Source organism: Pelodiscus sinensis, chromosome 2 (assembly GCF_052426305.1).
Source record: "Pelodiscus sinensis isolate ZL-2025 chromosome 2, ASM5242630v1, whole genome shotgun sequence".
Lineage (NCBI taxonomy): Eukaryota > Metazoa > Chordata > Testudines > Trionychidae > Pelodiscus > Pelodiscus sinensis.
Window position 1 is genome coordinate 29,043,113 of NC_143053.1, and position 25,176 is coordinate 29,068,288.

The 25,176-nt window shown below is 39.5% G+C and overlaps 1 protein-coding gene across 2 annotated transcripts in view; it reads left to right on the forward strand.

Moving 5' to 3' along the window:
- The window catches only part of CSMD3 (CUB and Sushi multiple domains 3), a 1,180,750-nt gene that overhangs the window by 1,132,030 nt on the left and 23,544 nt on the right, over positions 1-25,176 (forward strand). For both annotated transcript variants that reach the window (XM_075920204.2, XM_075920205.2), the window contains 5 exons: positions 8,699-8,872; positions 10,626-10,799; positions 11,051-11,124; positions 18,409-18,520; positions 22,583-22,762. In XM_075920204.2, the coding sequence (XP_075776319.2) occupies positions 8,699-8,872; positions 10,626-10,799; positions 11,051-11,124; positions 18,409-18,520; positions 22,583-22,762 (714 nt within the window). The remainder of the gene's footprint in view (positions 1-8,698; positions 8,873-10,625; positions 10,800-11,050; positions 11,125-18,408; positions 18,521-22,582; positions 22,763-25,176) is intronic.

The following is a 25,176-nucleotide window of genomic DNA, read 5'->3' on the forward strand; positions in this document are numbered from 1 at the left end:
CCTTGCTAAATTAAGGCTATCTTTCCCCAGGCTGTCTTCTCCTTCTCCTTCTCCTCAATATTTCTGTTATCTTTAATACAGTGTGTCTCCCACTGCATGTTAAACCCCTTCCCTGCATAACCTGGTGGCATTCTTCCTGCTTCGTCTTTTACCCTAGCAAATTGCATCTGCACCAGGTTTTATCAGTGTTGTAGAATTGTTTTTAGTTCTGCTCCCATTGATTGGAATGATGTTCATTCTTAAGTGCTCAGAATTTCTTGCTGTTCAAGATTAAAGTCTGATTCTTTTTAGTAGACCAACAGTCAGTGACTTTTCATCATGTGTCTGTCTAATAGGAATAATGATGATTGAGTAAATCCCGATAGCACTCAAATGACTGCCAGTTTATGTTCTCTTAGGTTTTAAATGCTTTACGCAATTGCTGAAGGACATAACTTTTACTTTGTTTATTTTCATTGAAATTATGCACATATAAATGTGCATTATATTACCAATTCGCTAAAGATTTGTTGTAGAAATGTAAAAGGTTAACTAGTTAACTGGTTTACTGGTAAGTATTGTCATGCATACCTGGCTACAGGTTAACCAAAGGGCCGGACCAGACTAGAGTAGTTCTGCAGCCCACAGAGGCCTGGGCCAGAGCAGCCATCCACAGAGAAACAGGCCCAGTCGGAGTGGGCCCCACCTGTGTTGGCCCTGGCCAAAGCAGCCTGCTGCCAAGCCCTGCCAGAGTCATGGCTGGCCAGTAGGACTCTGGTTGCAGTGGGCCTGGCCAGTGCAGTCTTACGCTGATGATGCAGTAAATTCTGGGATATAAAGGAGCATAAAGATGACACCCTTTCTAGGCTATTGGTTCCCCTCCCTCAGTGGAAGAAGCAGGGCTCTGAGACAGCGCCTCTTCCTCACACCATAAACCAGAGGATCCTTGTGTTTCTCTGAGGGAAGTTCTGCATACTCCAGAGACTCTGGGTCCAAAAGAACAAAAGCAAGTGTTTCCGTGTTAACACAGCAGTTTCTAAACAAGTAGTGTAAAAATCAGGAACTAAATCCTTTCTACTTTGCCTTTTCCCCCGAGGGAGTGTATGTTGGGATTTATTTCCTGCACTAGGTGGGAGCTAGGCGGGTGATTCCACAACACATGTACACATTCTCTTGTTAGCATGAGTATAAACAACAGTGTAGTTCAGTAACATAAGGAGCAGCTGTAGTAGCACAGCTGAGCCCAACTGAGCAACAACTACGGATGTCAATTTGTAGCAGACTACATGATTAACCAATTAGCCTAGTACAAAGTGTAAATGAGAAATCTCTTCCCATGGTCAAAGTGATACTGATTTCCTTACTAAAGATCCAGGTGTCCCAAGTGGCTCCTATAGTACTTATTGGGATGTTATCTAGTTTGGAGAGCAGACAGGCAGACTTTCAGGCTTCCAGGGACAGCAACAACTTTTTTTCACAATTGATGTGTACCTCTACCCTTCATCTATTGTAGGTATACAGACCAGGGCGAATAGTGTGCTACTTCCCTCTTGGAAACAGCCAGGGGAAAAGGTACCACTTATGCAAGAAAAAAACAAATAAAAAACCTTCATGATGGCCATCAAGGAACCTATTAATATTAATAAAATATCTTTTCTTTCAAGCATTTTTATAATACATATTTTTTCTTTAGTGCTTTTATTAAGGAAAATGAGGACATCTGATTAAACCAAATGCTAAATTAAAATGTTTAAATTAATTGGATTCATATAAACAAAAAGTTCCATACATTCTGGGAACTTAAGGTTGGTGCAGAAGATGTATGTCATACCTTCAAAAGTGTGTTATCATTCCAAGACCCGCATACCATAGGAGTGATGACAGACTGCACTGCAATTCCAAGGTTCATCTATAAGGGCACGTCTAGACTACCCGTAGTTTTCGAAAGGAGATATGCAAATTCAGTGCAAATTTGCATATCTTCTTCCGATCCTGTTTTTGGAAGCGCTTTTTCGGAAAAAAAACAAAAAAAAGCAGTCTAGACACAGTTCTTTAAAAAACCCATCTTTTTTTAAAGAACCTGAACACCTCGTTTTTTTAGGAATAAAGGTTCTTTTGAAAAGGGGGCTTTTTTTTTCCAAAAGAACCACGTCTAGACTGCTTTTCTTTTAAAAAAAAAAACTGTTCCAAAAATGGGATCGGAAGAAGATATGTAAATTCACTCCGGATTTGCATATCTTCTTTTGAAAGCCCACAGGCAGTCTACACGAGCCCTAATTGTGCAGACTAAAAGGGTTTTTTTTATATATAATTAGTAGGAAAACATATTTCATGATAGCAAGAGGCTCACTTTCTAGGGGCCTAGTGTTTGCTGGTAGTTAGATGTCTCAGGCCCTGTCTTGGGTAAACACTGGATGTGATTTGTGACTCTCAATGGATTCTGACTCGATGGCTCCAAGGATGTCATCATGCACCCAACAACAGTCATTGTTCATTCTAAACAGTGCTTCCAAACTTACTGGTGATAAGCTATTGAGGGAAAACTTTAGAGAAGTTAGTAGCAGAGACTGCAGAGAGGTGCCAGCACTCATTGTCAAAACCATCAGAACAATCTACTGGTTGCTATCAACATCTTGAGTATCCAAGAAGGGACTGTTACCCTAGCAGGGGAAGTTTCTGCTCTAGATTTTTTCCAAGAGAAATTAATTTTCCTCCAATCCATCAAAATCTTCCATGCTACATACTCTTCCTTATGATCTGCCCTCTGCACCCAGAATCTTAAGTGTCACTAAGGGTGTGTCTAGACTACAGGACTTTTGTCGACAAAACTAAACCTGCGTCTACACTACCGCTGAGTTCTGTCGACATAACGTCCACAGAACGCAGCAGTTTTGTCGACGCTGGTAAACCTAATTTTATGAGGAATAATGCCTTTTGTCGACAGAGTTCTGTCGACAGAAGGCGTTATTGCATCTAAACTGTCCTTTGCGTCTACACTGCCATGTCGACAAAGCAGCTTGCTTTGTCGACAGAACTGGATGTAGTGTAGACGCTCTTTGTCGACAGAAGCTTTGTCGACAGTATCTGTCGACAAAACTTTTGTCGACAAAAGCCTGTAGTCTAGACGTACCCTCATAGTCATAGCAAGGCAAATCTCATAGGCCAAAACATGTATTGTCATAGCTCCCAGATTCTCCATTGCCAAGCATAAGATTTGCAAAAGTATCAGGAAAACTCCCTGATTACCTTGAGAAACACAATTTACCTGGGAGTGGATATGGGCCCTTTGGTGACGAAGATCTACCCATCGGTAGACAGAAGACCCAGGACCTGATATTCTTGCTTAGCAAGTGCATGAGCCCAACCATAGCTCGGTGTCTCTACCCACTGGCCTCCCATTGGTGGGGGCACATATCAGACTTTTCTTCTGAGAATATGGGCCCATTTATTCAAGTTAAGGCAAGATTGAGCACTGATTTCTAATGATGTGCAGGATCCCATATGGTGATTGAAGGTCCCAGAGAACATCCACAGGAGTCTTCCCATATAATTTCCAGGACTTCGGGTTCTTACAATAGACACTAGTTGGAAAGGCTGGGGAGCACTCTGGGGAAACAGAAAAATGTAGGGTAACTAGGGAAAAGAATTACCTCATCAAGCTCTTGGAGCTCAGAGCTGTCAAACTAGTGAGACTGCAGAACTACGTAGGATGCAATGACATTTTGGTCCAACCAGACAACATGAGCACAGTTGCATATAGGAATAGCCAAGGGGAAACAAAGAGTATAGCTCTAATTGCAGAAGCAATGGAGACAATGGAATGTGCAGACAAAACACTGCCTTCCCCAAAGGCAATTCCCATAAAAGGAAAGGTGTACCAAAAGACAGACTGGCTTAATACACACAAAGTCAACTACTGTTACTGCCTTAAATAGGAAGTCTTTACTCTGATCTCACAAATATTCAGTCTCCCCTAACTTGACTTGTTTGATAACTTCAAGAATGCAAACAGGCAGAAATTCTTCACCCAAGAAGCAGACCCTAAGACAATGAGACAAATTCTCTGTCTCAGAGATGGCTGCAAGGCTTTCAACATGCTTTCCTACACTTCTCTCTCCTAGGGAAGGTGTTCCCATAGGTAAGCATGACAGCAATAACTCTTGACCAGCCAAAGAGGATGGATTTTCTGATCTGGTAAGAATTGAAGCTGTAGCCATTGTTGCAGCTTCAGACAATACCAGATACATTTTCCCCAAACTCATTGCTTCATCCAGACCAAGTTGTGCTAAGAGTGTGGCACATATCCAAGGGATCTTGGGATCCCAGCCAGTTAAGACTTCCTTAAGGAAAATACAGGTTAGGGCCTTCAGTTTAGGTTCTTGTACTGTTAGTATCTTCAGGCTTCTTGGCACAACTGTCAGAGATCAATATTTTTCAGAGCTGCCTGGACAAGCTGTAAGAATAGTCTTCCCTCTGTTAGAGCTATCACCCATCCCTTTGAGCCTCTGACTTCCCAGCTGGCAGAAGAACACTAAAGATTTGCATCAAGGCTACATCTATATTGGCAAGATTTTGCACAAATACTCTTGAACGCAAGAGTTTTTGCATTAGAGTATTTGAGTAAGAGAGCGTCTACACTGGCATGTGCCTTTGCACAAAAGATGTGCTTTTGCGCAAGAGCATCCATGCCAGTGTAGACACTCTCTTGTGCAAGAAAGCTCTGATGGCCATTTTAACCATCTGGCTTTCTTGCGCAAGAAATTCATGTTGCCTGTCTACACTGGCCTCTTGCGCAAGAACAGTGGCGCAAGAGGGCTTATCCCTGAGCGGGAGCGTCACAGTATTTGCGCAAGAAGCACTGATTTTATACATTAGAAAGTCAGTGTTCTTGCGCAAGTACTTGAGGCCAGTGTAGACAGGTGGCAAGATTTTGCGCAAAAGCAGCTGCTTTTGTGCAAAATCTTGTCAATTGAGATGTAGCCTAAGTGTAAAGACTCCACAAGGAGATAGGATTGCCTGTTCATTTCCTGAGGCACCAAGGACTGAATATATCAAGCTATCCCTTACTAGATGATGATGCATCATTGAGGCACACAAGCCACCAACATCCCTGGTCCTGAAGGAATCAAGATTCATTTTACAAGATCCTTGGCAACCTCCTGGGTTGAAAGTGAGCATGCTTCCAGCACAGAGATCTGCAAAGCTACCAACTAATACCTCTATTAGGCATTATAAGGTAGCCTTTCTTTCTTCTCAGAGGCCTCCTTTGATAGTAAGTTCTGTAGGCAGTGGTCTAGACATAACCTTGCCATTCAAGCATTTCAGGAAGGGTTCCTCCCTCCCCCATTATTTATGTTTTCTTTTCTGTCCTTCACTGGTTGCTACTTCCCGTATGTATGTGGGGAGTGATAGGCTACAGAATGGAAAATTGTCTTTCCCAGTAATTTCCTTTCTGCTCTCAGGATTTCCCACAATTCTACCCACCCTGGATGGCTTCACAGCTGAGGCTCAGCAATCTGTTTGGATAGTTACCAAGAAACAGTGGCCTATTATACATAATTAATTAGCTGGCTCTGAAATTAGTGTTACAAATAATTTTCTGAGAGCTGTTTCGCAGCTTAGAAATGCCTCATCTAAGAGCAAACAGGAGAAGGCAGTGTGGCTAGGACAGGTTGTGCTGTGGATTTGAACTGCCTCCGGAAATAGATGACAGGAAGGGAATAGACCACAAAAATCAGAATTGTGAGAGACCCTTCAAACAGAAAGGAGATTATCAAGTAAGAAAATTTTGGTTCATTCCTTTGCTTTTCAACCAGGAAGCTGAAACATAAAATCCCTTTTTATAGTGACTAACAATGAAGCTGCTTGGTAAATGAACTATCTTGAGTTGGTGCAGGATAAAAGAGTTGGTGATTATCCTAAATCCCAGCAACATCTTGCAGATGCTGTTGCTTAAAGAAAAGAAGGAAGAGAATTGGGAAAAAAAGTAAAACTAGGATTAACCTTTTAAAACTGAAGGGATAACAAAAAATTCAGGTTTAATAGGTGATTCCACTTAGTTGGAGAACTTGGCAATGGACATTTCTTTGATGCAGTTTTGTTTATTTGCAAATAATGCACATATTATTCTGTTCTGTATCTCTGAATGCAGAAGGAATCAAATAGCAGAAAACAGATTATTTTTCTCACACCACTAAGAACACTTTATTTCCTGTCTGTACCCCAACCCATAAACCTCTCCCCAGGTTTCTTCCAGGGTTAGTCACCATGGTTTCAGGTGCTTCTTCACACTGTCTATTCCATTTTGTTTTTTATTTCACTTTTCCATGAACTTGCATATACATACAAACCACACACACACCCCCTACTTAAAACAATACTCTGAAAAAGCTCCTTGTCAGGGTCTCACACTCCTATAATCTTAGGTGGGGATCTAGTCTCACAATTATGTTAAATGAAGGGTGAGTTCACACCTACCAGCTTCAACTGAAAATGATATCTCACCCTGCTCATAACTACTGTGAAGAAGGGTGGCACATACTATAATTTTGGAAGACATGCTATCATGCTTTATCCCCAGGTTAAAAACTAGACAGATATGGATAAGCCTAAGCAGTCAGTCTCTCAAAAATGTAGCCCAGTGAATAAGGGAATCCTAAAGTTACCATCATCCCTTTCCCCCGATCTTTGTTCCCTTGATTGGCTGAAAGATTACTAAAATAATGGTATTTTGCACTTCCACCTAGAGTTCTCATAGCATTTAACAAGCATGCACTACATGCCATACAATAATCTTGTGCTCATGACCAATGTTTTCTTTAATTTTCCTTGTGCATGTAGAACAAAAGAAGCTTGGCTGTGTCTACACTGCACCCCTTTTCCTCTTTAAAATCAGGAATAAGGGACCTTTCAGAAAAGGCTTTATGTTCCGAAAGATCCCCGTCTAGATTGGCACTTTTTTCCGGCAAAGCCCCGAGCCGTAAAAAAGCAGCAGCCATGTTTATACAAATGAAGCGGAGAAAATTTAAATCTCCGCTTCATTTGCAATTCCGACGTGTCTCATCTGCATTCCTTTTCCGGAAAAGGGATGCAGTGTAGACACAGCCGATAAGTTTAAGTTTAAAGCATCTGAGTGAAGCCCTTTCCTCTGCTCCATTTATGTGGTCTCTCAGCTCTTCTCATTTATCTTCATTCACTGCTTTCCACCCTTCCCACTTACTCCCCCCTTCTTTCTTTAACTCAGTCCAACCACTCCGCTTGCTTTCTCTTTACTCTGTTTTTTCCCATTGGTGCTCTGCTTGTTCATTATTTCCCATTTATTCACTCCCTCTCACTTATTCGCTTGTCTCTTCTTTTATATGCCTGTCTTTTTCTACCTGTCCTATTTGCTTATCCTGTTCCCAGTCCATTTTCCTTCACAACATTGCTCATATCACCCCTTTCTTTTCTCTTCCTCCCTCCCATTCATCATTCAAAGTCAGTAACTGCTGCAGCCAACCCTGGCCCCTTCGGGTATGTCTAGACTACATGCCTCTGCCAGCAGAAGCAGGTAAATTAGACATACTGACATAGTCAATGAAGCAGGGATTTAAATATCCCCTGCTTCATTAGAATAAAAACGGCCACCACATTGTTTCACGAGGCATAAGGGATTGGTCGACAATGGCTTTACTTGTCAACCGATCCCCATCTTGACTACCACTTTGAGCCAACAAACAGCTGAGCCAGCACAATGCAGCGGCCATTTTTATTCTAATGAAGCGGGGGATATTTAAATCCCCGCTTCATTGACTATGTTGGTATGTCTAATTTACATGCCTCTGTCAGCAGAGGCATGTGGTCTAGACATAGCCTTCATGCCCCAAAATCAAATAGCACCTATTACATTTTTGTGGAATCATTTCTGGTGCTATTGTTACTGCTAATCTCATCATCTGACCTGAGGTATAAGGGAGTGACCTTCGTTCTTCATTTCTGCTCAAATCTAGAATGAGTGCCTTATCTCAAATCTCAAATCTCCCACTGCCATGCACAGCCATGAGGGGTAAGTCAAGTTGGAATTTTTATACTCCTCTTCTGCCTGTCAAGAGAAGTAGCATTGTAGCCTCAGGAGAATAAGGGATCCCAGAACCACCACCCTTCATTCAGAAATGAAATGCCTCTTGATAAAGAGATATCCATGAGGCAGACACTGCTTAATGTGTGGTCCGGATTGAGAGAAACTACAGCCACACACACACCTTTCAGGGAGCTTTGTTCCTGAATCTCATTCTTCTGTTTTAACAACCAGACTATCCCTACATTGGTTAACAGAAAGTATTGGATTATAAACATGTGTAAGTGAACATAATTATACTCCAGGATAGCTAAAAGTCAATGAAAATAATTTAATCATGAATACTACTAGTATTTTATTAAATAATGTAAATTATATATACTGTACAGTGATTTGCATGTGTTATCTTCCCAATTGGCATGATGCAGCATTCAACTTCATATTATAAATTCTGGTAACTGGCAACGATCACATGTCCAAGAAATGGAGGCAACCAGAAATATTAGCTCCAGTGATTTTGCAAGAATACAATCAGGAAGATATCATTTTACCACTGTATTGTCCTCCAAAAAGATTAAATGAGCACATATGGTTCTTCGAGTAAATGTGTACACTGGGGATATTTACAACAGCTGTGCCTAATCACTTTGAATGTTATTGCAGCTGTTACCTGCCCAACTCCTCCCCAGATCTCTAATGGAAGGTTGGAAGGAACAAATTTTGATTGGGGATTTAGTATTAGCTATGTCTGCTCCCCAGGCTATGAACTATCCTTTCCTGCTGTTTTAACCTGTGTTGGGAATGGAACATGGAGTGGAGAGGTACCTCAATGCTTACGTAAGTATTTGTTTGACTCTTACATTTTATGCTAATTATTTTCTGTGCTTACCTCTCACTTGTCAGTCACTTGCTGGCCACTTGTCACATTATTTGGGTCCTTGTCAGATGTCTTAGGAAAAGAAAAAAATTAGAGGAGGAATCACAGAACCTCCAATTTGTTACAAAAGTAGGATGTTGTATAGGCATGTCCTTTCATCCTAGAAAAAAATAAGGCTCCTGTGAATTACCGTGTTTAGTTTTCTTTATTATCCATGTGAAAGAGAAGTAGTGGATATCCAATGATAGTATGTTGCCAGGGAAAGGCTGGTTAATTTTTTTCAATTGAGTGATGGAGTTTCCACATTAGTTCTAAAAATTATTTAGGTTCCAAGAAAACCACTTCCTTGTGAGGGAATTATTTTTCCCCTGAAAATTTGGGACTTTAATCTTCAAATCAGCACCCAGAGAAAATATCTAGACTTCATTGTACTTAAAAAATAGGCACACAGATCTCTCTACAAATTATAATTCCAGTGTGGCATACATTTTCTAGAGTGCATAGAGTTTACACCAGAAAGTAGTCCTAGGGAAACCAGTAAGACTGGACTAGTCACAGTAGTCAGCACTATGTTCAATTGTTGGTGTTTGCAGGATCAGGCCCTTACAGAATTTAAACATTTATCTTTGTAACAATTTTAGATCTGATTCTATGCTGTTGGTACCATGATATAGTATGAATTTCCAAATTGTTGTAGATTAAGACCTCTGTGTTTCAAATGAATCTCTGTATGTGGAGCCTCTCTCCATTCAGTGAAGTTATATCAGAGAACGTGGAGGTTGGAGGCATAGAATATATCAGAGCTGATCCAATCACTGGTCCATGAAACACACTATCCAGTTTTTTTACACTGATCAATAATTAGTACCTCAGGGAGAGACTGAAAAAAATCACCCAGAATGCATACAGTTTATTCTGTGCTATACTATGGACAGAAAAAAACCATTGCAGGTGATAAACTCAAAGCCTTAAGACTCCAATACACAAAATATTCTTTTTGTAGGAAAATGTGCTATTTAATAAATGTATATTAATGTTTAACTTTCAGATTGATGCTACAACTACTTTCCATGTTTATGTGTTATTTTTATTGAAGTTCTAGTTAACTACATTAACTGTCTAGTGATCTCATGCTATACACAAGTTTTCAATTATAGTTAAGCATGTTGAAGTCAGAAGCTACCAATCCTAAATCTTTTTTCTCTTTGGACAAATTCTTTTCCTCCTTCTATGAGTATAGAAGATCCTATAAGTAGTAGATGTAATGAGATTCTGTTATTGGGCAGATTGCTGGCATGATTTGCAGTTGTTTACTGTGGGGCACTTTGTATGCTGATGTAACCAGGGCCAATAGGAGCTGCAGGAGATAAACTAGAACTGTGGGTGGAAGAGAGTTTTGTAGTAAATAGATCCACCAGACACACAATACATTCCCAATTTGTTCCCTCTACCTTGCTCACAGGGATTCTAAACAGCCACTAAAGCTAGTTAAACCTTGAACTTCAGTCAATACTAGCAAAGATTGACTATGTGACCTTTCCATCATGTTGGGCAAATTTCATTCATTCCTTGCTATCACAAAACTCCCATTAATTTGGCTATAGCATAACAGTCAGACATGAGATTTGGAGATTAGGTACTTTAATGTAAGTCTTGTTTTAATTCCTTTTAGAAAATTCTGAATGTTTCTATGTGTCACATCATTTTCCATAGCAAAGTTTTGTGGTGACCCTGGAGTACCTGCTCAAGGAAAAAGAGAAGGCAAGAGTTTCATCTACCAGTCAGAAGTATCTTTCAGCTGCAATCCTCCATTTGTTTTGGTTGGATCTACTACTAGGATATGCCAAGCAGATGGAACTTGGAGTGGTTCATCTCCTCGATGCATAGGTAAGATGAGATCCATGGATCTATTGGATTCTCCTCTTTAGTTCTCCCACTTCTAGTCCTGTTGTTTTGTATTTGAAAAGATTGAATGTGTTGTATTAGTCTATGCTCTCTGTGAAATCTGACTGTTTAAATCATGACACTTCTACTGATCCTGTTTCCACATGGTTAAATTAAGTATATTTTCTGACACAGAGGTTTTTTCACTAAAAATTACCTTGTCTTGTGTTGGTTTTATTTTTTATTTTTTTTAGAACCCACTCGCACAGCATGTGAAAATCCTGGAATACCTCGGCATGGATCACAAAACAATACATTTGGCTACCAGGTAGGATGCATTCATTAGTTTTCATAGTACACAGCTTCTCAGACTATCATCCAGATACCACTGGTGATTAAAGGAGCACTTGCCTGTGGTCTGCAAAGAACAAGATGCTCATATGGTATTGGTTCTCTTTATTTCCAACTGCTGATTTACATTAAAATCAGCTACAAACCATTTAACTATTTTTCCAATACCAAACTATATGCAAAAAATTGCTGAAGTTTCCAGACAGATGTTATGTGATCCCAAATGAGAAGGAAAATGTTCCATTTACTCTTGAACTAGAAGGAAAATGTTCTGTGGGACAATTCCTGTATTAAAATGTAGTCTACATTATGTAAAAAATTCCGAAGCCCTAGACATGTACTCCCTTTGACACACTGTGCTTTGGACATTGGAGTGCTAATGTGTAAGCTGATCTTGTCAAAAGAGGTCATTTTCTTAATACCAAAATTAAAAGCAATAACCAATTTGTTCTACTATCTTTATTTGGCTTACATTGAGAAAACACTAATTTAGCATCAAAATTGAAGATGTTCAATAGGTTATTTCCGTAGTGAGGATTGAGTATACTAAGTAAGAATGCCAGGATTTGGCCCATATTTGGCTAATAATAAATAAAGCATTTAGGGTGTGTCTATACTACATTGCTCCGTCGATGGAGCCATTTAGATGAGTGTATTCATCAAAGGGAAATGAAGCAGTGATTTAAATAATCATTTCACGAGGCATAAAGGATCTGACGACAAAGGGATCTGGGGTCGGCTGATCCCCATCTAGACTACCGTGCTGTGCCGACAATCAGCTGACTGGCACAGTGCAGCGGCCGTTCTGATGTAAATGAAGCGGCGATTATTTAAATCGCCGCTTCATTTCCCTTTGTTGAGTACGCTCATCTATATCACTCCATCGACGGAGCCATGTAATCTAGATACACCCTTAGAGTCAAGCCAGATTTTCCTTCCTTTTGCTCACTTAAAAGTAGATTGGGAGATATGCTAGTGCAAAATGAGCATAAGTGAACAGATAATCAGTCTCATCATTCTTAAAAGAATGCAGTACACCAACAATTCATATGTGCTTTGGAGGCAATAAAATTCTACATTAGAAAGTGCTTATTATGTTTCTTAGACATTGAGTCATTGCAATTGCCAGTTCCTGTAATTTTGTTGTCAAATTCCCTAGGGTCTGACATGTTAAACAATGTAGTTCTGACAGGCCAGTGTGATCCCTTTAATTTTTTGTTTGTTTGTTTGGTTTTTCCCATGATGAATGCAAGCATCATTAGCATCCAGTACACACCTCTTCAAATAAACAGGAAAAATGTCAACTGATAAATAATTACTAAAAGAAAGGTAGCTGTTTGGGGGATTAACTAATTTTGATCCCCAAAGTTCTAAGGTTAGTGCCTTGCACATTAATTGGACTGTGCTGTAAGTACACTTCAACAGCAATTCTTTTTTATATTGGATCACCTTGCTTACTACTTCACTTAACCAACAGCTTATCCTCAATCTCTCGTATAAGAAGTTGGCACTGGCTAGGAAGCAAATTCGTAAACATCAATTTCTGTCACACTGGATGTGATTGCACAGTGCAAAATACTGGTGTCAGTGTCACAATTGGTTACGGAGGAATGTTTAGGGTATAATTACAACAACATTACACATATTTATGAAGGATTAGACAAGCCAGTTTGAGGTTTTAGCAAGTGAATAATGAAGATGGTATGCCAAATAAAGTTCTAATTTTAAAATAGTATATGCTCTTCACAATTTGCACATATAGTGTCACAAGTGTCACAAGTTAACACTAGTAGAACCAAATCGCGTATTTGTTATGCAGTTTCTAATTAAGATCTCACAAACATGGAGAAGTTCAGGTTTGAGACTGACAATACAATCTCACCGTTAAGTACCCCCCACACTCTTGTTGTTGGGTGTCAGTTTACACAGGCAGAACCTGGCATGGATTCTTGACAGTACTAATCCCAGGATATGGGTTGCAACAATGCCAATTTCTTCCTACCTATTCACTTCCTTTCCTAGCCAGGCCTCTCCTGTCATCAGAACTTCAAGCTTGGGCTTTTTTTGAGCTGGTTACATATATAATACTCCATCTATGACCTCTGCACTTTGCTGTATATAAGTAACCTCCAAACTTTGCATTTTATGATCTGTGCCAAAAAAAAAGCTGCTATCTGCCAGCTTTCCCAAGCACCATAGACAGGATCTTTGCACAACATTGGTCTCTTCTAGATGACTCCACACATTCTACAACTACAGTTCACCAATGATGCTAGTTGGAATTTTCCAGATGAACTATTAGGCAGAAACCAAGTAAAGGTATCTGTTTTGAGGCTCTTGAAAATTAAGTCAAACAGATGTTTATCAAAAATGCTAGCTCAGCCCTAAATCAGATACCAGCCACTGAATGTAAACAAATGGTATTCTCTGCTATAAAAGGGATTTCTACCTGATTCCAAATGTTATCATTCATTCCAATATTTTATTATGTAGCAAATCTGTCATGAACATAATAAATTCTCAAGCATATTTTACAAAGGCAAAATACCTTTGTATCAGTATATAGCAACTTCATCTGTAAGCTTGAGAAATAAATTGCTTCTTTGAAATGAACTGGGGGTTTGAAATATTTGTTCAGAGATATTGCCTGTAACATAGGAAATTGTTTATAGTGTGTTGACCATAAGCTATTACAGCACACCATTCTGCTGAACTGAAACAAAGATTTATTTAGAACAATCTGTCTTTCATTCAAGACTTTGTAGTTCTATATATTTCCAATTTAGGTTTTTGTGAACATTCAGCAAGTTTCCTGAATGTTTAAACTTGAAGGGAGTCAAAGGGCAAACTGTATTGAGAAAGAAAAAAAATAGTCACAATGCACATATGGTAGCATGTGGTAGCATTTTATTTCTAAATCTTGAGTCTCTTTTATAATGTTCTGTATGATATTCAATAAGAAGATAAAGGAATACCTTGTAAATTTTAGAGGGGTAGCTGAGTTAGTCTGTAACAGGAAAAACTTAAAAAACAACAAATAGTCTAGTAGCACTTTAAAGACTAACAAAACATGTAGACAGTATCATGAGCTTTCGTGGTCAAAACCCACTTCTTCAGATCATTTCTACAACTTTATTTTTATGGGTTTTCTCCATATTATCTACATCTTTCCTAAGTTTGGTGTGCAGAACTGGCCACAGTTCTCCAATTGAGCCCTTATCAGTGCTGAGTATAATGGAAGAATTATTTCTCATGTCTTGTTTACAATCCTCCAATGAATACATTCCAAAATAATGTTCAATTTTTTTACAATGGTATTATATTGGCGACTCATATTTAATATTTGATTCTGTGAAAACCTAGATCATTTTGTGCAGGACACCTTGCTATTAGTCATTTCTAATTTTTCATTTGTGCAGTTAATTTTGGATCCTTCCAAAAATGAGTATTTTGCTTTTGTCCCTATTGAATATCATCATGTTTGTTTGACCTTGTTTCTTCAATTCATCAGATTATTTTGAATTCTACTCCTGTTTGGTATTGTCCATGAGCTTTATCGGTATACACTCTATGCCGTTTTCCAAACTCTTTATGAAGATATTGAAAAGAACTCGAACAAGGACAGTTCCCTGAAAGACCACACTGCCCTTCCAGTTTGACTGTAAATGATAGATGACTACTCTTTGAGCATAGTTTTCCAATCAGTTTTGTACCTATCTAATAGCAAATTAATCTAGGCTATATTTCCTTAGTTTATTTTTTAAAATATCATGTGAGAGTATCAAAACCCTTACTAAACTCCAGATATATTTACTACTTTCCCCTATCCACAAGACTTGTTACTCTGTCAAAGGAGGATATTAAGTTGGGTTTGATACGATTTATTCTTGACAAATCCACACTGTTACTTTTCACCTTTTTATCTTCTAGATGCTTACCAATTGATAGTTTAATTATTTGCTCTGTTATATTTCTGTGAATTGAACTTAAGTTGACTGGTTTATAATTCCCTGGGTTGTCCTTATTCCTCTTTTTATAGAAAGATACTATATTTGCCCTTTTCTAGTCCTTGGAGATATCTCCTGTCTTCCACAAGTTCACCATGATAATTGCTAATAGCTCAGAGATCTCTTCAGATAGTTCTTTAAGTGTTCTAGGATGTATTTCATCAGTCTCTGGGGACTTAATACATCTAACTTGCCTAAATAATTTTTAACTTGTTCTTGCCCTATTTTAGCTTAAGATCCTTTCCCATTTGCACTAATGTTCATTAGTAGTCACCTGATCAGTTTTTGGTGGAAACTAAAACAAAAAGGATATTTAACACTTGCTTATTGACGTATTTTCTGTTATCTTCCCCCTCCTCATTGAGTAATTAGCTTACTCTGTTCTTGGACTTCCTTTCTCTTCTAATTTTTTTTACAAAATGTATTTCTATAGACCTTTAATCTCATTTTGTCGCTACATGCTTGCAGGGGGTTTGTATTCATCCTTATCATTTGACCTAGTTTTCACTATATATGACCCTTTTTTATTTTCTGTATAAAAATGTTGATTGAAGCTTACTATAGGGGTCGAAATGGATAGAATTCCTGAGTGTTTACATGATCTTGAACAAGTTACTTAGGTTTATGTTTTCAAATAGCCTGATCTGTAAATCCCATTGCTGTCTATGGGAGCCCGTGGAATTTCCAATACTTAGCATCTCCAAATCAGGTTTCTTTGTTTAGATACAAAATATGGTAGAAAGGAAAAAGATATATATATGTAACCCCTCCTGTTGGCTAGCCCAGTGTGAGGTTATTCAGCATAGGGGAAGCTTGTGACTTCTTACACCACTGTGGGGGGAGGGCTAGGCCTGAGGCTGCTTGGTGTGCTCTGCGTTGTGTATGTGTGAGTGCACCTCAGACCAGACCCACTCCGACAAATCACCAGGAACAGGCTTTATTCTGTAAAAAACATAGAACAGGAAAACAGTTCAGCAGCCCCTTCTCTCAGCATGCAGCCTGTTTGCTGCTTCTAGCACAGTCCTTGCTGAGACCCTGCTGGGGGCAGAGGGCACATCCTGGCAGGAACCAGGAAGTTCTCCCAACATGCCGCAGTTTGTAGTCCACAACTTGTAGTTCCCAGGGCTGCTGCTGAAACACTCTGGACCTTGGGCTACATATATATATATATATATATATATATATATCTTTTTTCTTCAGAGATATTTTTTGCATACTCTTTGAAAGGATATATCTGAAATAAAGTGGGGAATAAATAAGTTCATATATAATTTGCATTCAAATGAAACAAATTTCCTTAACAAAGTGATATTGATGTGGTGGTTGGAATAGGAACAAAAGGATGTATGCTTCAAAGACAAAATGTCAAAATATTGTTTAATTGACACATAGCAAAAAAATAGAACAGGTGTATAAGAAATCTTGGTTCAAAACTGTTTGTTCAGAGAAATGGAGGGCTGATGTGCACTAATGTGTTAAAATTAACACTTATTGATAGGCTATCTAGTTGATTGGATTCAATGCTACTTCATCAGATAAAAGCACCAGTATATTGATTTGATGTAACTTTAATAAATGTTAGTGTTTTCCTAATATATATTTCATTATGAAAACCTGATTTGCTTCGTGTCAACAAAAACTGATATCTTTAAAGCAATTGTATAGTCTAGTGGACATTGTAAAGGAAAGGTCTGAATTTTAATTCACATATAGGTACTATGCATAGCTCATGGGTTAGTATTAAACTTCACTATGGTAAGTCTATTAAGCTGAAATGGAATATCATTACAGGAAGTTTCAAATAATTGTTTACAACATTGAAGCACTGTTTCATAGGATTCAATTGTGATGAAAGCTATGCAAATTTTTATCTTTTGCAGCTCAAGAATTTTTATCAAGCCTTGCAAACTTAATCTGAATTTTTTTTTAAATGTAAATACATTGCACTATGGAAAGTTAGTACAAACTCTACAACGTCTCCTTCAAACATGCATTCAAATACACACATCTCACTAGATGGCGTATTTGGCCTATGACTTCTACACCTAAAGACTTGTGTATATGAGGGTACATATGCACTCTTATTTCAAAATAAACTATTCCAGAATAGTTATTCCGAAATAGCTTATTTCACAATAGCACGTCTACACTGCAGGGAAGTCTCAAAATTAGTCCGAGGCAGGCTTCCCTAATGTAGTTGTGCTATCTCAATTCAGAGGCCCAGGAGGCACTACGGAGGAATAACTTAGAATGGCCCTGGTGTTGGGCTATTTTGAAATAGCAGCAGTGGAACATCTATACATGCCTTATTTTGAAATAGCTATTTTGGAATGGGTGTTATTCTTTGTAGAATGAGGTTTACAGATTTCTGAATAAGCTATCTGTTATATTGAAATTATTTCAAAATAACGGAATGGCTGTGTAGATGCTCACATTTTTATTTCAAAGTAACACTAGTTATCTAGAAATAACAATGCAGTGTAGACACACCCTGAGTTAAAAATGTTTAGTGTAAACTAAATGGTCCTATACTTAGTGTATTTACAAGCAATGGAACAGCATGTCATTCAGACACTACTTATGCTTAGTTTTCAAATAATTCTTTTTTTTCAAGTATAAAAAATGGTGAGCTCAGGGGAGTTTAAAGTGTAAATTTGTATGTGCTCACATTCTTTTTTCTAGTAAACATCTCCTTTGTTGTTCTCTTCGTGTAGTGAAAAAGTAAAGGTAACACCATTGGGATTAAATTTAAAAGAAAATGCAAGAACCATAGAGGCTTGAATCGGGAGGAACTATAGCTAGTCTGACAAATTCCAATGCAGCATTTTTTCATTAAAATTTGTTGATTCCTTATAATTGAACCACTTTAGAAAGCTTGTTCAATTTCAAAGACATACCAGTGAAATTTACTACGAGAAGAGTTTCAAGACATACCTGATTTCCTGCCAGCATACCAACCCAGCTCCTTGGCAGCCCCTGAAAGTATGAAAAGGAGGTTCGTGACTCCTTGGCATTTTGGGCTTCCAGGCTTCCAAACAGACTGTCCCTGAGTTGGGGCTCCATTCCCTTTCACTGAGATTTTTGAAATATTGGGGTTTTGTTCCAAAGTATTAACTCTTCCACAAAATACAATTCCCTTTAAGAAGCTCCTTAGCTTATCCATCCTGCATTCTGTGTGGGCATTTTCCCTATTGATTGTGAAACAATTGATATTACCTTGTGATAACATCTTTGTGCTTTCACTGTTTCAAAAGGTGGGAAATGTTGTTCAATTTCAATGTAAAAAAGGACACCTTCTCCAAGGATCTACAACCAGAACATGCCTCCCTGATCTGACATGGAGTGGGATTCAGCCAGAATGTATACGTAAGTAATGTGTGTGGGGGGGGGGGGGGTCAATCTTTGTTTCTATTATTCTTGGGCCATAAATAGTGTCCCATGATAGGTTTCTTAAATTATCTTAAATATACAACATTGTTGAAAAGTAACAAACAATAAACTAAGCTTTGCCTTTTCTATCAGCTTGTACAACTGTGAGCTCTGGTGTACACTGGGGAGTTATTTCAAAATAACCCACCCTTATTTTGAAATAAGTGGAGTGTCCACAGCCCATTATTTTGAAACTAGACAATTAGCCCATCATAAAACGGGATTTTCAGGTCTCTCCTCCACATTGATCTTCTCTCCTGAGCCTCCGGTCTCTCTCTCCGTCTCTCTCTCCTTCTCCTATTGCCTCCCCCCCTCTCTCTCAGCTTTCCTCCATCTCCTGTCTCTCTCTTTCTCTTCTCCTCCCCCTGCTGCCTCTCACTCAGGGGAGCGTGGAGCACAAACGGTCGCTTGCACCACTTGCTCCCATGCGGCAGCCTGGCTGAACAGTGCAGAAGTCAGCTGAGCACCACGGTGGGAGGCGAAGGGGGGCAGGCCGGTGATGTACACAGCGAGGGGGTGGGGCCTGGAGCCGCTGTCACGCCACACGTCACCGCCCCGCCCCCCTTCGCCTCCCGTTGTGGCGCTCGGCTGACTTCTGCACCACTCAGCCAGGTCACTGCCGGGGAGCAAGCGGTGCAAGCAGCCATTTCGGCCCTGCACTCCCCATGCAGCACGGGCTGCCCAGAGGGAACAGCCAGCATTTCAGCAACAGCACCGCCCAGAGGGAACAGACAGCATTTCAGGCAAAATGTGTATCCACATGTGTAACTACAAAAATGAGCAGTAGACTTCCATAGCTGTGGCTGTGGATATCTATGGATATTAAGTGGGTATCTGCAGACTCACAGGGCTCTATTTATTTAAGGGTCATTTGGGGTAATTTTTACTGTTGATAATTAATTACAATCTGTTTTATCTAATATTACTCCTTATAACTTCAGGGTGACACATTATTTTTCTTTGTGTGATTGCACATATCCATTCCACTTCAGGTGTGTGTGCACCCACTGTACTAGCATCAGGGATTTACCACTTGTGCTCACTATGCTATCTGTGCAGTGTGTACTCACTATGTGGCATGTGCTTAATATGCTCTTTATGTGGTATCAGCTTGCTTGTGCTCATTATGCTGTCCTGTGCTGCTGAATGATGATATAAAGAGCACAACTGCCCCAACCTCTCTAATTCCTTCTTACTCCTTGTAACAGTTGTCAGAGAGTTCTATTGAGCTATTGCAAGTGTTTCCCTCTTTTTAGAGTATCTTTATTGTATATAGATGGTATTTGCAAATAGTTGAGAGTTTTCTACTTGTAGGTTTCCTTTTTTATCTCGTGTATTTAGTGTATATTCCATGCCTCTTCGGGGTACCAGTACCTAGTTCTGGAGCATGCTTCGGTTTTTCTACTTTGCAAGAGGCTGATGCCAGTCAGTGGCATACAATCCAGGTGCTTGCAGTGCTTAGAAGAAGTCCACCTAATGGGTATGTGCCGAATTTGCTGCAATTTTAAGCCCAGAATTAAAAGGGATAGGAAGATCAGACTAAAGCATTTTCTTACAGAAGCAACCTCTTTTACCCCCCTTGGAAGGACAGCCACTGGGCCCTCTACTTCATTTAGCAGCAGTACTTCTGTAATGGTAGAGTCTTGGCACAATTCTCATTCTCTGGTATAAAAAAGAAGCACTTGGGCTATGTCTAGACTGCAAGCCTCTTTCGAAAGAGAGCGTCTAGACTGCACGCGGAATTTCGAAAAAGCAAGCCGCTTTTTCGAAACAAAGCACCCAGTGAGTCTGGATGCTCTCTTTCTAAAAAGCCTGTTTGCTTTCAAGAACGCCTTCTTTCGAAAGAGCACTTTCGAAAGAAGGCGTTCTTCCTCGTGGAATTAGGTTTACCACCGTCGAAAGAAAAGCTGCATTCTTTCGATTTAATTTCTAAAGAACGCGGCTGCAGTCTAGACGCAGGTGAAGTTTTTTCGAAAAAAGGCTACTCTTTTCGAAAAAACCCCTGAGTCTGGACACAGCCTTGGAGACTGCATCAAGGGACCCATTGTCCAGGAGATCAAGGTCCCAGGCACCAAAGACCAGCAAATATGCTAGGAAGTAGGGTAGAGTGCACTTGGTGCCAAGGCACTATTTAGTGCAGATTACACCTTTGGGGAGAAGAGGTTGTCCACTTTGCTGCCAATACTTAGAGCTACTGAGATTCACCTCTTAGCGAGCACTGTGATTTTCAGTGATGCCATCAGCTTTAGCTCAGTGGAAATTTTTCTGGTGTCAGCAATGCTTGAAGTATATGCCATCGTATATGATGTGCTGAGTCTCTTGATACAAATTTTGCCAGCAGTTCAACAGACAGTTCACCCAGTTGTGACACACTCATATGCATTTGCAAGCTACTAGAGTTCAGTCTATGGTACTATGAGCATTTCAGAACCATCTAGTACTCCCTTGTATGGTGCCTTCTTCTCCATTACCTGGCACCAAGAAGCACCCCACCTTCCTATCAGGTGACTGAGGTTCAACACTAGAGTTGGAAGCTGGATTTTATTTGCCACAGCCTTGTCACATAAGCTATCACTCTCCTCACCTCTGGTATCCAATGGAATTTCTTCATTGATTGACCAATAGGAACACAGGGGAGGGAAGAAATTGGATTTGGTTCCATATCAATAACTATATTGGAATCTGTGTGGATTTCCTCCTGCTTCCAGGTCTTCTTTGCAGTGTGTCTCCTCTACATCATCCACAAGACATCATGAAGCTGTGCAGAGCTTCAGGAAGCCACTGCCAGTACTGAGCTCAGTAGTGAATATAAACACTCTGCCCAGTGAATCCCTCTTTGGAGGAAAGAAGGGAAGTTCCATCCTAGCCAGCCTAGTGTCCCTCTCCCTCATTGTCTAAGCAGGTGGCAGTGACTGGTGTTTTCTCAGCTTCCCTATCTAATTATCGCTCACCAACAACTCTTAAATAGGGGGATGTTCCTCCTTAAATATGAAGGTGAAAGTAATTCATGAGAGTTCACACAGTTGAACAAGTTGATACCTTGGCATCTGTGGGGCCTTTTCATGTGACATTCACCATAAATAAGATGTTTCTGGAGCTTACAAAAGTATTGTCAAACACCATCTTCCCTGTGTGATGGTATTGTGTTCCCTTGTAGAAAGATGAACATTTATAAAAGGCGTGGCTCTGCCTTTTATAGCATTGCACTGAAGCACTAGTTAGCAGAGGGTACATGTCCTACCCTGACTAGCACCTCAAAAGGAAAATCTCAGACACTAGATCATATAAACAAATGTAGTGGAATGGACTTGTACAATATATCTCAAAGAATAATAGTTTCAGAACAGGTTATTAAGCATTTTTCTTCATTTCCTGTACCAAACATTTATTGAGTGTTGCTGTGTGATGTTAAACAATCATTGCGGTTTGTGTAATGGGTGTATTACTGTTACTGGTATGTGAGGCAGTCAACACATATATAAGGAGTTTGGGCTTTTGAGAAGGTCTGCAAAGGTGGACTCTCAAATTTGGGTAAGCTGTGACACAGGAGTAAATGTCCAGCTCATGGATCAGCTCACAGAACTGGGGCCATAGTTTATAAAACTGTGAAGTGTTTAGTGAGCTCTCAGATGAGAAAGACCATATAAATGTAAAAGCGACGAGGAGTCCTGTGGCACCTTATAGACTAACCGAAGTGTAGGAGCATAAGCTTTCGTGGGCAAAGACCCACTTCGTCATGCATCTGACGAAGTGGGTCTTTGCCCACGAAAGCTTATGCTCCTACACTTCAGTTAGTCTATAAGGTGCCACGGGACTCCTCGTCGCTTTTCCAGATTCAGACTAACACGGCTACCCCTCTGATACTTGACACCATATAAATGTAAGTAATTATTTCTAATAGTTTTTATTTAATTAATTACCATTCAAAATATTTGAGTTTTTTTCTGATTTTTTTTTTTTTTACTATTTCAAGTAAAAAGTAACATAGTTTCTTTGTAGCTCACAGCTGTAAACAACCAGAAACTCCAGTTCATGCTAACGTGGGTGGAATGGATCTTCCTTCACTTGGCTATACATTGATTTATACTTGTCAGCAAGGCTTCTTCCTATCAGGAGGATCAGAACACAGAGTCTGCAGATCTGATGGCACATGGACTGGAAAAGTTCCAGTTTGTGAAGGTAACACCTTTTGCTCTCCTATCCCTCCCTCTTTCAAATATTAATTTTTAAATTTTCCATTACTTGCTATTTAGTAACACTATATCCTATAAATAAATGTATTAAATTTTTAAAATCTATATACTACTTATTCTTTTTTCTATTATAGTTCATATAATATCATTATTTGTTAGTAGGTAAATTATTCAAAAGCACCCATTTGATTTAGTACTTACATCATAGTGATTTTCATCAAAAGTTAGGCTCCTAAGTCTTTTTTGAAAACGGGATTCAGATTCCTGAGGTGCCTGAGCTGTTTTGAAAATTGTACCCTACATCCATATACAAGACACATGCATTATACAATAGTCTTACATGCTATATCAATTAGAACTCCAGACATACAAGCCTAGAAAATCCACTCTCATTTCCATCTATATTACCATAATTTTGTGCCTTCCAAAAGAACAGAACTCAGTGATATTCAAAGCTGATTTTGGGTTTTCTGGTGTTCTAGAACTTACTGTAGAGTAAAGTCTCCGGGAGGACTTGCATTCCATACGGTATGTCTACGCTGCAGAGGTTTTTTTGAAAAACGTCCGTTTTTTTTTTTAAAAAAAAACTTCATTTACATTCACACTGCAATCACATTATTTTGAAAAAAATCGAAAGAACAGGGGTTTTTCTGACATTGGTAAACCTCTTTCTATGAGGAAAAAGCCTTTTTCTGAAAGACCTCTTTCAGAAAAGGGCGTGCGTGGATAGAGAAGAGGAAGTTTTTTCTAAAGAGGAGGAAAGAGGAGAAAGCACAGATGCCCTGGTGGAACTCCATCCATAGTAATCACAACTTAAATGCAAGAAAGCGTTCATTTAGTGTGGATGCTATCTTTCTAAAAAGCAGATCACTTTTTCAATGTGCTTTTGCTGTGTAGATGTTCTCTTTCAGAAGTTTTTTCGGAAGATCTCTTCCAGAAAAACTTCTTCTGAAAGAAGCCTGCAGTCTAGACATAGCCCATGTAAGAAGAGAAAGAAGGCAGGTTGACCATGCAAATGTAGTATACATTTCAATTCAGAATTGAAGTGAATAGCACAAAAAACCACAGTTGAAGCGGCAGACCTAACCCCCTAGTTCTTTAGTATTTAAAAAGTATAGTAAGGAAATTCTGTATGATAATCAAATCCGCCTATCCCATCTTGCTTCCTTATACCAAGGGGAGAAAGGGTTTATGTAGGAACCAACTCCATAGACTGGCTAGCTACAATCAAATTGCATGCCCTTTGTGGTGTTCAGGTAGAATCTTCCTTCCAGTTGAGAAATGTGGCATATCATGAAAGTGATAAAGCTATGGATTCATCATGGAAGACATAGTGGGCTCGTCTACACTGGCCCCTTTTCCGGAAGGGGCATGTTAATTTCAGCCATCGTAGTAGGGAAATGCGCGGGGGATTTAAATATCCCCCGCGGCATTTAAATAAAAATGTCCGCCGCTTTTTTCTGGCTTTTAGAAAAGCCGGAAAAGAGCGTCTACACTGGCCCCGATCCTCCGGAAAAAGCGCCCTTTTCCGGAGGGTCTTATTCCTACTTCAAAGAAGGAATAAGATCCTCCGGAAAAGGGCGCTTTTTCCGGAGGATCAGGGCCAGTGTAGACGCTCTTTTCCGGCTTTTCTAAAAGCCGGAAAAAAGCGGCGGACATTTTTATTTAAATGCCGCGGGGGATATTTAAATCCCCCGCGCATTTCCCTACTACGATGGCTGAAATTAACATGCCCCTTCCGGAAAAGGGGCCAGTGTAGACGTAGCCAGTCAGTTCCGGGAAACTGTCCATAGGGGATAACAGTGGCATTAGGTACCCAAACTACAGTTCCCACACAAAAGACAATATGCCATCACAGCAGTGATCCCTGGAAGCTGTGTGCTTGTGTAGCCCCTCAGGAGAGGTTCAAATGCTGCCTAGCTGATTAGCAGAATTCTCACAGTAAAGGGTTTTTTTTCTACTGGCGGGACACATTTGCCTTACTGCATATAAACAAATTAATTACACTCGTGGATGGAAAAGATTAGAAGGAACATTGATCACAATAAATGTAGTTTAATATTGAAGAAATTTAAAAAAAATATATCAGTATCATGCATTGAAATTAAACATTTCCATTTTGGAATATTTAGGTGTTTTGATTTGATCAGACATTTCAAATGAAATGTTTTGCCATTTCAAAATTAAAATTGGCTGATTTTTTTGATCCATGAACATTTTTGATATTTCAAATTTTGTCTCAGAATCACAGAATACTAGGACTAGAAGGAACCTCGAAAGGTCATCGAGTCCAGTCCCCTGCCCTCATGCCTGGACCAAAGACTGTCTAGAGCACCACTGACCCATATCTAACCTATTCTTAAATATCTCCAGAGATGGGGATTCCACAACCTCCCTGGG